This window comes from Ceratotherium simum, chromosome 37, assembly GCF_057802395.1.
Source record: "Ceratotherium simum simum isolate JZ-2026a chromosome 37, ASM5780239v1, whole genome shotgun sequence".
Taxonomy (NCBI): Eukaryota; Metazoa; Chordata; class Mammalia; order Perissodactyla; family Rhinocerotidae; genus Ceratotherium; species Ceratotherium simum.
In genome coordinates this window covers 15,298,595-15,312,942 of record NC_141936.1, presented here as the reverse complement: position 1 = coordinate 15,312,942, position 14,348 = coordinate 15,298,595, and the positions used below count along the sequence as shown (strand labels likewise).

At 38.9% G+C, this 14,348-nt stretch overlaps 1 protein-coding gene across 4 annotated transcripts in view; it reads right to left on the bottom strand.

Moving 5' to 3' along the window:
• DOCK10 (dedicator of cytokinesis 10) overlaps nt 1–14,348 on the bottom strand; it is a 262,654-nt gene that overhangs the window by 107,739 nt on the left and 140,567 nt on the right. For all 4 annotated transcript variants that reach the window (XM_087424755.1, XM_087424753.1, XM_087424754.1 and 1 more), the window contains exon 4: nt 9,329–9,411. In XM_087424755.1, coding sequence (XP_087280881.1) covers nt 9,329–9,411 — 83 coding nt within the window. The remainder of the gene's footprint in view (nt 1–9,328; nt 9,412–14,348) is intronic.

Genomic DNA, 14,348 nt, shown 5'->3' with positions numbered 1-14,348 from the left:
GTCTAAGCTTGTTATTTTACTGAGAAGAAAACGAAGTCCATGACAGTTATTCACATAAACACACAGCGGAAGAGATGGGATTAGAAGCCTTATCGCTGAAATGCTACTTCCTGTATTTAAGATAGGTGAATCCAAGTTATCTTTAATAAGCATGTTAAGTAAGATTGCAGCCATTTTTCTCTTCCAAAGGATCCTGGTGTATCTGTAGTTCTTTCTCCTTCTTGCGGAGCCTTAGAGGTACTCAAGCTTATCTGTGCTGGTTGCCACTGATGTTAACCTGCCCCGCTTCTTTTGGTTAGACTCGACTTTATGTGAAGGCAGAGTAAGTAGCGGACGGTATGGTGTTATTTTCGGACCCTAGGAAATTCTTCCTAGCTCACCAAAAATATTCCTTTTCTCCTTAACAACATCTTGACATTCCTTGAACAAGAAGCAGTCCTTTTCATGTTTTCATTTGATTGACAAAGCAAAGCTCTTATACACAACTCTTCCCTCCCTCCCCTTCCCATGAGAGGTGATACATTGCCTGAGATTTAGAGGCAGGTTCAAATGGCTGATTTCAGAGCAATTATTCGAAGTATTTTATCTGCAGAGGAGGGAACATGAGTGTTCCAGAATTCTTAAAATGATAGTGGGGGAGTAAAGGGAGTATTAAGGAAACATTCCAAGTGAAAGATAAAGGAATGAGTTGGGAAAACTGAAGAAGAGTCAGCAAGCACAAACTCGACCACACAATGTCAACATTTGGCTCAGTGGTGGCCCTATGCTATACCCTAGTCATTTCCTGTCAGTCTGTCTTTGACCTTGATGTGATTCTGTTCATTTCTGAATTCGTTATTCTCTCCTCTTCTGCCAGCATGCTTACCCTTTCTTCTCTTTCTTACAAAAGAATAATTTTATAGGCATTTGTTCTTGATAATTATGATCACAACAGGGGCCATGTTCCACAGTCCAACTCTCATTTCCACAAAGACACTAAGAAACTTACAAACAAAGGAGAGAAAGAACAGCCTTGCAAACTAGCAATGGTATAAGAACAGAGAATTAAGGAAACAAAGTAAGGTTTTCATGAATCTCAATGCACAAGGCTAAATATTTATGAGGGCTTTTCCACAAATCTCCCAGTAGAGAAGGGGAAATAACCGCTGAGATAGCCTATAAATTATGGTCAAAGTTTCCCAAAAGTCTATGGATTTAAAGTGACTTATGCACAACTCAGCTCAAAACGCTGTCCATTGACAGAAGAATGGCCAAACTGTAGTAGATCCACACAAAGCAATGTTACTCTGAGAGGAAAAGGAGCTACTGATAGATACAACACCACGGATCTCACCCAAAGACATTATGCCGACTCAAAGAAGCACAGGAATGCATATGGCATGATTCCAACGTTATGAAGTTCTAGGACAAGTAATACTAATCTGTGGTGAAGAAAATCAGAGCAGAGGTTGTCTTTAGGGGGAGAGAAGTAGGGGTGAGGATTGGCCAGGATGGGGTGGCAATGAACCCTTTGAGGGTGATAATAATGTTCCATATCTCAATAGGGGTCTGAATTGCACAGGTGTATGTATGGTCAAAAGTCATCGAATGGCTCACTTACAACTTGTGTATTTCCTTGTCAAGTTTCCCTCAAAAGAAAAAAAAGTAAACTGTAAACATATATATTTCTAGTTATTGGTGCACATTCTAAAGTGTTTAGAAAGACAGTGGACAATGTGTTGATACTTTAAACTCACTTTGAAATGATCAAAAAATAAGACGGATTGATGGATGGCTAGAGGGATGGGTGGATGGATGGACTGGTAATGGGATAAAATAAATATAGCAAAATGTAAAAGATACATTCTAGATGATGAAAATATGGATGTTCATTGTACAAGTCTTTCAACCTTTTTGTGCATTTGAAAATTTGCATAATAAAATATATGAAAAAATTTTAAAAAGTGTTGAAAAAATTATCCAAAGAGTGACCAAAAATGACATGTCTCCTAGACTGAATTTTTGTTATGCTAAGGAAAATAAAAAAATGTACAAAAATATATATATAAACTATTCTTAAAGAAAATGTTGAGTAAGAATTTCTCAACTATTTTTCTCTGATATTTTTGAAGGACAGATGATTTAAAAAAAAGAGATGGAAGTGTCATACAAATGCTGACAACTTTTTAAATAATTTCCCAAAGTTACATTTAATACTTAGGTAGGTACTCTATATTACACTATATTACAACTTGTGAGGTCTCCAAACTCTTTCATAAAATAAAATTTTCTTTAAACTTTCCTCTTCAGTTCACTTAAGTATTCTGATTCAAAAATAACTCAGAAGATATAAGAGACAGATAAGACCAATGAGGTCAACAGCAAAACTCAACCAACACCATTAGTCCCTAGCCATATTCATGCTGACCTTGCTGTCCTTTAAAAAAAAATGTGCAGGGATGGCCCGGTCGCACAAGCAGTTGGGTGTGCGCACTCCGCTGTGGCGGCCCGGGGTTCGCTGGTTCAGATCCTGGGCACGCACCGACACACCGCTTGGCAAGCCATGCTGTGGCGGCATCCCATATAAAGTGGAGGAAGATGGGCACGGATGTTAGCCCAGGGCCAGTCTTCCTCAGCAAAAAAAAAAAAAAAAAAAAAAGAGGAGGATTGGCAGATGTTAGCACAAGGCTGATCTCCTCACAAAAAAAAAAAACAAATGTGCAGATCAGTGAGTGTTAATTTAGGTCATATGTGGGGGTGGTGGCGTGGGCGAATGTGGGCATGCCCTTTCATTGCTGGCTTTTCTTAATTCTGAGTTTGCTTGATCAAATTCCATGTGAGTTGAGAGCTATCTGAATACTTTTTTTGCAGGGGAAGCCTCACCCTAAGCTAACATCTGTTGCCAATCTTCCTCCCTTTTCCTCCCTCAAAGCCCCAGTACATAGTTGTGTAGAGTTGTAAGTTCTTCTGGTTCTTCTATGTGAGCCACTGCCACAGCATGGCTACTGACAGACGAGTGGTGTGGTTCCACACTCGGGAACTGAACCTGGGCCGCTGAACGGAGTGTGCAGAACTTTAACCACTAGGCCATCAAGGCTGGCTCAAGAGCTATCTTAATTCTTGAAGGCCATTCTTCTTCACCACTAAATGATCCAGTTCCCAGATAGTACCTGTCACATAGAAGACCTGCAATAATGCCAACCACGTATCAGAAAATAAATCCCCAATCTGAGGAGGCTTGCATTCTAAGGGATGAGAGAGTTGATAATCAAGCATAAATAAATGAGATAATTTCCCTGGGTGAAAATGGTTGTGAAAAAAATTAAAGAGGGGAAGAGAAAAGAGCGATCTGGGTAGGGACGGCAGAGGCCAGATCTAGAAAGGGTGGTCACAGATGGCCATTTAAGTTGAGAATGAGAAGAAGCTAGCCATTTGATGATCTGGGGAAAATCATTCTGGCTCAGTGAATGGCGAGAGTAAAGGTCTCGACAAGGGATCAAGCTTGGAGTGTCCAGGAGTGGAAGGCTGTGGGGTTGGAGCACAGTGAGGGAGGGAGAGAGATAGGTGGTGAGGTCAGCCATGTAAGAAAGGCTCTGATGGAGGGGCTGGCCCCGTGGCCTAGTGGTTAAATTTGGCATGCTCCACTTCAGCAGCCCGGGTTTGGTTCCTGGGCACAGACCTACACCACTCGTTGGTGGCCAAGCTGTGGTGGTGACCCACATACAAAATAAAGGAAGATTGGTATGGATGTTAGCTCAGGATGAATCTTCCTCAACAAAAAGAGAAAGATTGGGAATGGATGTTAGCTCAGGGAGAATCTTCCCCAGCAAAAAAAAAAAAGGCTCTGATGGTAGACAGTGTTTAGACCACTGCTGAGGCATGGGGCTACTGAGGACTCTTCTTTCCCAATCCTATTCCTGCCAACCTTCCTGGCACAACTTCCCTGCCTTTAAGTAGCCATCATCACCACCCAGTCTCCTGTCTGCAGGGCCATTAGCAATGACAATTCTCTCCTTTAGAGAGCATTAAAAGATAAGCTCCTCTGGATACTGACTTTAAAATTCTTCTCCGAGGATCATGTGTGGTCTCTAAGAGCCTTTGGGATCCTGACATAGAGGGCTCAGCAGGGACTTTACCCCCAGCCCAACGTGAGTTGTCATTTCTGGGCAGTCTCATTTCTCCATCCAAATTACCTCCATTGCCCATATAAGAGGTGTGGGGATTTCTCAGTGCTCCATCAGTTATAGCTGTGAGGTTGGGGCAAGTTACCAACCCTCTCAGTGTCTGAATTTCCTTTACACAATGGGGATAACAGTTCCTACTGCATAGGGTTATGCGTGTTAAATGAGGTAATATACATATGGCACCTAGCACATTCTGGCTCACTCTCGACACTCAGGAAGTGTTCTTTTTTTGGGGGGGATGAGGAAGATTAGCCCTGAGCCAACAACTGTTGCCAATCCTCCTCTTTTTGCTGAGTAAGACTGGCCCTCAGCTAACATCCATGCCCATCTTCCTCTACTTTATATGTGGGACGCCTGACACAGCATGGCTTGATAAGCAGTACGTGGGTCTGTGCCCGGGATCCGAACCTATGAACCCTGGGACACCAAAGTGGAGCATGTGAACTTAACCACTACACCACTGGGCTTGCCGCAGTAAATGTTCTTTTATTAAAAAAATTATTCTGAAGTCATATGATCTTGGCCCCTTTGTCAAAAAGTAGCTGTGCATAGATGTGTGGTTTTGTTTTACAAACAAACGCATAGATATGAAGAACAGACTGGTGGTTACCAGAGGGGAAAGGGGTGGGGAGAAGGCAAGAGGGGTAAAGGGGCACGTGTATCATGAAGGATGGAAAGTGGACTTTTGGTGGTGAACACCATGCAGTCTATACAGAACCCAAAATATAATGATGTACTCCTGAAATTTATAGAATGTTATAAATCAATGTGACATCAATAACATCATAAAAAAATTATTCTGTTTTAACTCAGCTAACTGGTTACATGTTACTTGATCTTCAGTCACAAAATATACTCTACGAAATTTTTTTCTTTATATCATGGTTTGATATATACTGGCATCATGTATTTCGTGTCTCCTGGGAACCTCAAGTTCAGCATTGATTTTTATTCCTAATGTCTGAAGGCTTTATATTTTACATTCTAGCCTGAAATAATGTCTCTTTCTGGTATCTTCCTATGAATACACACTTAAAAAAAGTACGGTTCTTAAGAGTCAATAATAACACAATTTTAAGTTTAAAGAATAAAAAGGAGAGAGATAAGCACGCACCTCTTTTTTCACTTTTCCATAATTGCCAGTTTTTATTTTGCAGCCTCAGCAACCCATAAAAAAAAAAATGATCAATTTAAGTCGGTAGCAGACATAGGAGAATTATTCTAATCCAGGAGCTATAAAATGATTTACTTCTAACAGCCTCAGACGGCCCAAGTCAATTATCTGTTTCCACTACTGACCTAAATATGGGTGGTCCTTGGTGGGGAGTGCTTAGCTTTGTAAAAATCATTAAAAAAATAATTTTGCTATTCAGTGTTATAGTCTTCATTATTTCAGGGGATATGTGCAGAGGATTAGAGTCTACAACTTCTGATTTTCATTTTGAATATATATAGTTCATTCAAGTTTCTTACTTTGTGGCAGTCTTACTCTTCCCCTTCTTGGTATCAACTTCCACTTCTTTTAGTTAAAGTAAGGGAAATTCTCAACAAGATTTCAGTTACTTTCCCATTTCTTCTCATGAGATTTCTTCTCAAGTTCTATGACAATTTCAATTCAACAGTGACATCCAGAACTTGTTCTTACCGGAGCTGCTTTCCCTATTGTTTTAATAGAGGAAGAATACTGTGAATGTGAAATCTTTTATTTACTTCTTTTGTTTATGGCATCATGAACATAAGAAAAGATAAACAGTGTTTGGTGATAAAGCCACTAAAGATTTCACCAGACCTAAAGGCAGTGGGAAGGCATTTTTTCCAAAAAGTGGTTAAATACCGCTCTCTACACTCTCTTACTTGATATGCAGTCTTCCAACTGCCTGGACCCAGCTTCCAAGTTGTAACCACTTCTCAGAACTATTTTCAGAAAGAGGAAGTCTTGATGTTAAAAAATGCTTTGCTGTTCAATTGCATCTACAAAAAGTGTGTGACTAACACCCAGACATTCTGAATGTAATAATTACTCACGAAGGTCTACTGTGTAACTTCCAATATGAAGTTACAGGAGATTATCTATTAGGAATGACCAGAGTTTAAAGCAATGTTCAAAGATTTGGCAAAAGTTAATGTTCACTGTTTTGAAAAAAGATTTGCTGTTTTGGAGGAACATTGTTTTTGCTTTTCACAGTAGAGCAACTCCAAAATAAATGGCCTCCTTCCCTCTTTTTTTTTTTCTGTTCTCATCACTACAATCCCATTCTCCATAGAGTAGATCAAGTGATCTTTTAGAGGTAAATCAGATCATGTCACACTCTAGTTTCCACAGGTTTCTGCTGCAATGGGGATAAAATCCAAGCTCCTTTCCAAGACCCATAATGTCCCCTACCTAGTTCCATGGTTTCATCTCACTGCTCCCTTCCAACCTTCAGTTCCAGCCTCCCTGATTGTCATTCTGCTCAAATGACTGTGCAGGTTCCCACCTCAGGGCCTTTGCCCTTGCTGTTTCCTCTGGGAGCCCTTTTCCCAAGATTGCAGTGCTGGTAGCTACTGTTCCTTCAGATCTGAGCTCAAACGCCACCTTCTCAGAGCTACTCCACAACTCCTCCTTCAAATCCTGCATTCAAGAGTTGAGAGCAGCACTTCCAAGTATCCAAGTCCGGCAAAGATGTTTCTGGGACATGGGAAATCCTGCAAAGTGGTGCCCAAATCTGAACCATGTGTCACCTAAAAAGTTAGATGCAATGTGTATCATCTCAATGTTTCACTTGAGGAAAGTGTTAATAAAAACTTAACTTTTGATTGTCTTAAGTATTTTTCTGGATCATTTGCCTCATTTTAGATTGATGAACCAATGTGTTGGCAGATTCCAGTTCATCACAGTTCTTTGAAATTGAGCACCTCCAATCCCATCCAGGAATATTATATTTTAAAATTTGCCATTCACTCAGTTTATTTATCCAATGAGTAATTATTGCATACTGACTATGTGCTAGGCATTCTCCTAAGCCTTCAGGGGATTCTGCAATGAAAAGTCCTTGACTTTTGGGAGTTTTTACTTCAGTGGGGTACACAGACACTGAAGAAATGACTACTTTAGTTCAGGTAATTGGTCAGGTGAACTTCTCTGTGGAGGTGACACTTGAGTAGGTGCAGAACAAAGTCACATTCTCCTAAAGGCTTTATTTCACCAGAGTCCGGAAAAAAAATTAGGTGCGTATTTTTCCCTTTTTGCTGTTCTTAGACATACATCACTTCTATGGAGGTTGTTTATTTTGATATCCCAGCATGAAAATACACAAAGCCAGTGACAAATCTGAATGCTATATACAGAATAGCGTCAGAAAAAATTTTTGATCCAAATTAGACTTTTCTTATTCTCTTGTATCTGCTACCAAAAGGACAGCTCACAAAAGTATAATATAACAACACTATAAAACTTTATTTAAAAATTAAATAAGAGCATACTGTCTATGTTTTCTTCTAGAAGTTTCATAGTTTCAGGTCTTACATTCAAGTCTTTAATCCATTTGGAGTTAATTTTTGTGTATGGTGTAAGGTAAGGGTCTACTTTCATTTTTTTGCATGTGGCTATCCAGTTTCCCCAACCCCGTTTGTTAAAGAGACTTTCTTTTCTCCATTCTATGTTCTTGGCTCCTTTGTCAAAGATTAGCTGTCCATAGATGTGTGGGTTTATTTCTGGGCTTTTGATTCTATGCCATTGATCAGTGTGTCTGTTTTTATGCCAGTACCATGCTGTTTTGGTTACTATAGCTTTGTAGTATATTTTGAAATATATAAAGAACTCATGCATCTCAACAACAAAAAAACTAACAACCCAATCAAAAAATGGGCAAAAGACCTGAACAGACATTTCACCAAAGAAGATATACAGAGAGCCAACAGACACATGAAAAGATGTTCAAAATCATTAACTATCAGGGAAATGCAAATCAAAACTACAATGAGATATCACCTCACGCCCGTCAGAATGGCTATAATTAACAAGTCAGGAAACAACATGTGTTGGAGAAGATGTGGAGAGAAGGGAACTCTCATACACTGCTGGTGGGAGTGCAAACTGGTGCGGCCACTATGGAAAACAGTATGGAGATTCCTCAAAAAATCAAGGATAGAACTACCATATGATCCAGCTATTCCACTGTTGGGTATTTATCCAAAGAACTTGAAAACACCAATGCATAAAGATACATGCACCCCTGTGTTCATTGCAGCGTTATTCACAATAGCCAAGACTTGGAAGCAACCTAAGTGCCCATCAAGGGACAAATGGATAAAGAAGATGTGGTATATATACACAATGGAATACTACTCAGCCATAAGAAACGATGAAATCCAGCCATTTGTGACAACGTGGATGGACATTGAGGGTATTATGCAAAATGAAATAAGTCAGAGGGAGAAGGTCAAATACCGTATGATTTCCTTCATTAAGTAGTAGATAATAACAACAATAAACAAACACATGGGGACAGAGATTGGATTGGTGGTTATCAGAGGGGAAGGGGGGAGGGAGGAGGGTGAAAGGCATAATTCGGCACATGTGTGTGGTGATGGGTTGTAACTAGTATTTGGGTGGTGAACATGATGTAATCTATGCAGAAATAGAAGTATAATGATGTACACCTGAAATTTATACAATGTTATAAACCAATGTTACTGCAATAAACAAAAAATTAAAAAAAAAAAAATTAAATAAGAGTAGGGGCCGGCCTGGTGGTGCAAGCGGTTAAGTGCGCGTGCTCCGCTGCGGCGGCCCGGGGTTCCCCGGTTCAGATCCCGGGTGTGCACCGACACACTGCTTGTCAGGCCATGCTGTGGCAGGGTCCCATATAAAGTGGAGGAAGATGGGTATGGATGTTAGCCCAGGGCCAGTCTTCCTCAGCAAAAAGAGGAGGATTGGCAGATGTTAGCTCAGGGCCGATCTTCCTCACACACTCAAAAAAAAAAAATTAAATAAGTATATTTATATCTCGCTCCCAATACATTGTTAAATAAAACGTTCTATTGCGACATTTATTTTTAAATTTTGTAAAATATATCTTGACACCAGCTTAACATACATACATTCATAAACAATGGCAGACCTTAAACAGAGAACATATTTTACATATGGAAAAATCTAGGGAGTAGTCATAATAGGTTCTTACCGGGGTAACTGTCGAATGTCTCCAGAATATTGTTCATATTTGTAGTTTACCACGTACCACTGGGAACTATAAAATTTACAAGCCTGAAAGAAAAAAGAATGACAACTAAAAAATTATCATGTAAAACATCAGGTGTCCTGGCCAAAAGTACAGTGAATACAGTCCTCATAATCTCCGGGGTAGTGCTAAGGTATATACGTGAGCAATTTTAAGGTAGGTAAGGGGTTTGCTCATTATAATCGTTTCACATTTTCCAATGAAATGGAAATCGAACCTTTCCCAGACTCTTGGAGGAGAAACCATTTAACATATTTATTCTATTTTACTCCATCAAGGAAAACCTAATTTAATCACCCTCTGAATCACACCGGATATGTTACTAACCCCAAGTACCATCATTTTGCAGCTTTCCTTGGCAACCCCTTCCAATACTTAACAGTTCTCAGTAGCGAAAGATGTTATTATTTATATGTAATCCTTTCATCATAATTTTAGCCCATTTCTTCTTATTCTTGAGTCATAACTTATCCTTTTCCTCTTTATGTCAACGCTGTTGTCAACTTGAAATTATTTTTTCAGTTTTACCTCATTGCCTTCTAAGATGCAGCTTTCTCCGTGAATATTCATCGATTTTATAAATATATGTGAATAAAAGATGACCAAAAACTTTTTAAAAAACAAAGTCAATAGCACAATATAATAATCTTAAAGTGGTACATAATGGCTGATTTTATAGTATTTACTGATGGCAAACATATTCCAAACACCTACCACGCACCTAGCACTGTACTGACCACGGAGTGGTAACGAGGATTTCACTAGGTAGCTTTTAAGATTCCTTCTGATTCCAAAATTACGTGAATCTGGGGATTAAACAGCTAACATGAGGATTCTAAGGAGACCTTGTCCTCTAGCATCAGTGGAAAAATTGGGGAAAAATAAACTTACTGCAACATGAGGAATAAAGACCTGTGATATTGTAACTAAGAAGTGGCAGGCAAGGAGATCTCTTTGTGGGAGTAATCATTCGAGGTGCAGAAGTGCTGAAGCAAAGAAAGCACTAGCACGGTCTTTGCAGAAGCAGAACGTGGCGGGGAATGGCCCAGAGGGCGATGTAGAAAGGTTGATGGAGAACACGCAGTGCCGACTCCTGGCTCAAGATGCATGGAAAGGCCAGGGAGAGGGGAGAGGCGTTGGGCGCTCTCAGCCTCTCTGGATTTCTTCTGCCTTGAACTTTCTCGGCATCATAGCTTTATTTGTTCAGGGAAGCATCCACACACAAACCGGGCCCGAGGGCTAAATAATGCCTGAGACTAGGACAAAGACAGGAGTAGGAGGATGGCAGGAGAGAGTACATGAGGAAAGAAGAGTTTAAGAAACAAACAGCAACAAGACAAATGGACATAGATAAGAACAGTAAAAGGGACTTCAGGAGATCCGTAACGACTGGAATGGATGGAGAAGGGGAATGTGAACAAAACTGAATATTTAGCTAAAATTAAATTTCTTAACTTTGAGCCAATTCTGCAAACCTCGTTTCTGGAAATAAGAGGAAAACTGAGACCTAATATGCTCTTTGGCTAAAGAGTTCTATCTTCATTTTATTTTATTTATTATTATTTTTTCATTATTTTATTGAGGTTACATTGGTTTATAACATTGTGTAAATTTCAGGTGTACATCATTGTATTTCGGCTTCTGTATAGACTGCCTTGTGTTCATCACCAATAGTCTAATTTCCGTCCGTCGCCATACGCATGTGCCACTTTAACTCTTTCACCACCCCCTAACCCTCTTCCCCTCCGTTAATCTGTTCTCCTTATCCGTGTGTTGGTTTATCTTCTACATATGAGTGAAGTTATACAGTATTTGTCTTTCTCCGTCTGACTTATTTTGCCTAGCATAATACCCACAAGGTCCATCCGTGTTGTCGCAAATGGCATGATTTCATATTTTTTATGGCTGAATAGTAGTCCATTGTATATATATACCACATCTTCTTTATCCCAAAGATGTTGGGGAGTCAGGCAAGGAGCATGTAGCCCCATGGCATCCCAAGCCGTGGAGATGGAACATTCTGATTACAGATCTTTCTCATCATTCTCACTTAACTTTCCTTTCTCTACACCTTGCTGTACTTCTCAAATGAAACAAAACATATTTTCAAATGGAAAACAAAAAGCATAAAACCCACTCCCTTGTTGCATTCCCTTTGGATCTTTTTTTCTGATACATAGTTTTACCTAGTTCCCCTCTAAGTACATATTTGAATTTGAATATTTTTTTCTATTCACTGAATGGCATATTCTAGAAATTTTTACTTTTGCTTTCTAAATTTTATGACCATCTTAAATAAGTAGAATAAATTATCATACTCTAATTTACTAACCCAGTAAATGCTCCTAGTTTTGGAGAGCATTCATTCACTAATTGGTTCCACAAATATCATTAAACCCTTACTGTGTGCCCGGGGTTGTTCTAGGTGATGCGAATACATCAGTGAAGAAGGGACAAAAATTCATGCCCTCTTGAAACTTATGCCCTTGTGAAGAGCTGGTCAATAAACTCAAAAATAAGTAAATTGTGTAATATATTAGAAAATGGTAAGTGTCATGTGAAAAACAAAACAGAGAAAGGAGGATGGATAGAGTTGGGGAAAGGGAGCCAATTTAAGTAGAATCGTTAAAGTGGGTATTACAGAGAAGGTGACATTTGAGCAAAAACTTATAGAAAAGGACAGAGTGAGTGGTTATTATGACTACTTCAAATTTTGTGCCATAGCAAAAAAAATGTTTCGTAGTATTTCTTCATGCATTTAGTTCTCTTGTCCTCCCCCAAGTCCAACCCACTTTGGATTATTTTCTTAGGATAGAGTACTAAAAGTGTTTTAAAGATTCTTGATAAAAAATTGCCAAACCAACATATATTCTTTATAAGAAATGCCAATGGAGGGTACGGCACTAAACCAGGAGCTATAGGGCTTTATTCTTGGTCTGGAACTAGTACTGAATTCTAACATGATTTTGGTCAAATCATTTTATTTATTAGGATTTCAGATTTAGCTACTGAACATCCAGAATATTAGACTGGATTAGAAATTTATGTCCAATAATATCTCTCTCTACGCTTCCTAATCTGGAGGTTTTAATTGGACAAAGATGCATTGATTTACTCACTGCCCTTTCCTGCTATGGATCGTACCTATGTTTAACCATGATAAACATGCGCACTCATGCGTATTACACATGATATTCACAATATGCCACAGACTTAACTGAATCTGAGATGTATTAATCCTGAATTCCACTGACCAAAAATGAATGTGGTACTTTCTTATATTATTACAGTCTAGTAAAGAACTATCTCTCTCTTTTTTTTTTTTTGGAGTGGCAAGTGCTTGTCAGATACTGTACTACTAGCTGCATAAAATCTTACAATTTTTTACATATAATCTTACAATAATTTACAGATGTAATAATCTTACAATATTTACGTATAATCTTAACAAGTACTCTATGAGATTTTATTATTCCCATTTTATACATCCCAGAGGCAAGGAGAGGCTCAGAAGTTTGCTCAAGATTCTATACAGGAAAGAAGTAGGATTTCAAACTGGATTTGTCTGACTCTAAAAGTCCATTCAGCTAACTTATGAATTGATGGTTGCAAACCTTTTTATTTTTATTTTTTAGCACATGTGGACCATCATTCCAGATGTTTTGTATGGTGCTTCTGTTTCTGTCTTGGGGTCAGGCAGACCTGGTTTTGAATTTTGGTATTAGCTGTGAGAGCTCACTTAAGTAACAATATCTCTAAATTACTTTATCTGCCTAAATAATACCAACTTCATTAGGATCAAATAAGATAATTCCTATAAAGCATCTAGCATAGAGTAAGTCCTTAATAAATACTTGCTTTAAAAAAATCAGTTTTTCCAGCATGTTTGACAATCTATAATTCACATTCACAACAGTTGATAACTTGTTTTTCTTTATTTATAAAAGTACAGTTTGGAGAGATACATTAGCTCTGATTACCAAAGAGTTTTAATCAAATTCCTTCTGAATTTATTTGCTACGTTTATGGATCTGGTGGTGGGCAGATGAGGATTAGGGCTGGACTAGATGACCCTTAAAAATCCTTCTAAATTTGCGATTTCTCTGATTCTAAGAAAGCCAGTGAATTTTACAAACACATAAACGTTTCTCCAACATAGTATGGCATTTTCGAAATGTTATGCATAGAAAATTATTCTCTATTCTTTGTTCCAGCCCACACGGTCACTCTAAGAAGATCATTAAGAACTATTATAATTATGACTACAACTCCTCTTTGTCTAAAAACTAAGCTGAAATGACCTGTTGCAAATTCAAAGTCACAGGCTACAACTCTGCTTGTTATGATAAGGCAAGGGCTTCATTTTCCCTTACACCTACCTAGGTCACAACGCTGGTTTCAAACTACCAACTCCTCTTCCCTTTAAAATGGAGGCTGCCACAGTCTACTTCAAAGGTGAAGACTGAATATCCAGCAAAAGTTTGCTGGGCTGGTTAACTTTTCCAACAGCAATGCCCTGATTCACATTTTATTCATTTATTATATTTGCTTGTTCGGTCTTTATGCTTGCCATCTCTGCCTGTTACACGTTTAGACACAAACAAGCTGAGCAAAGTCAATGTGGTCAAAGGTTTCCATGCCATCAGGATAGTTTCCTAAATTCTGATGTGTCCATGAATTGTTTGGGGTTGCTAATTAAAATGCAGGTTCCGGGGTCCCACATGACATCAACTGATCAGAATCTCTAGAGGGGGGCCCCAAAATCCATCATTCTACTGGAGTGACAATGTGGCTTGGTCCTTGTCATGCTGTTTGCCTATGAACTGAAAGCACTAGGGGCCTGGTTTCATACCGTGGACTCTAGTAACTGGGTTTACCCTCCAGCTCTCACTAAAATAGACACAGGTTTTTAAAAGAGCAGGGAGCATATCCACTCCAACGTGGGGCTTTATTTATACATATT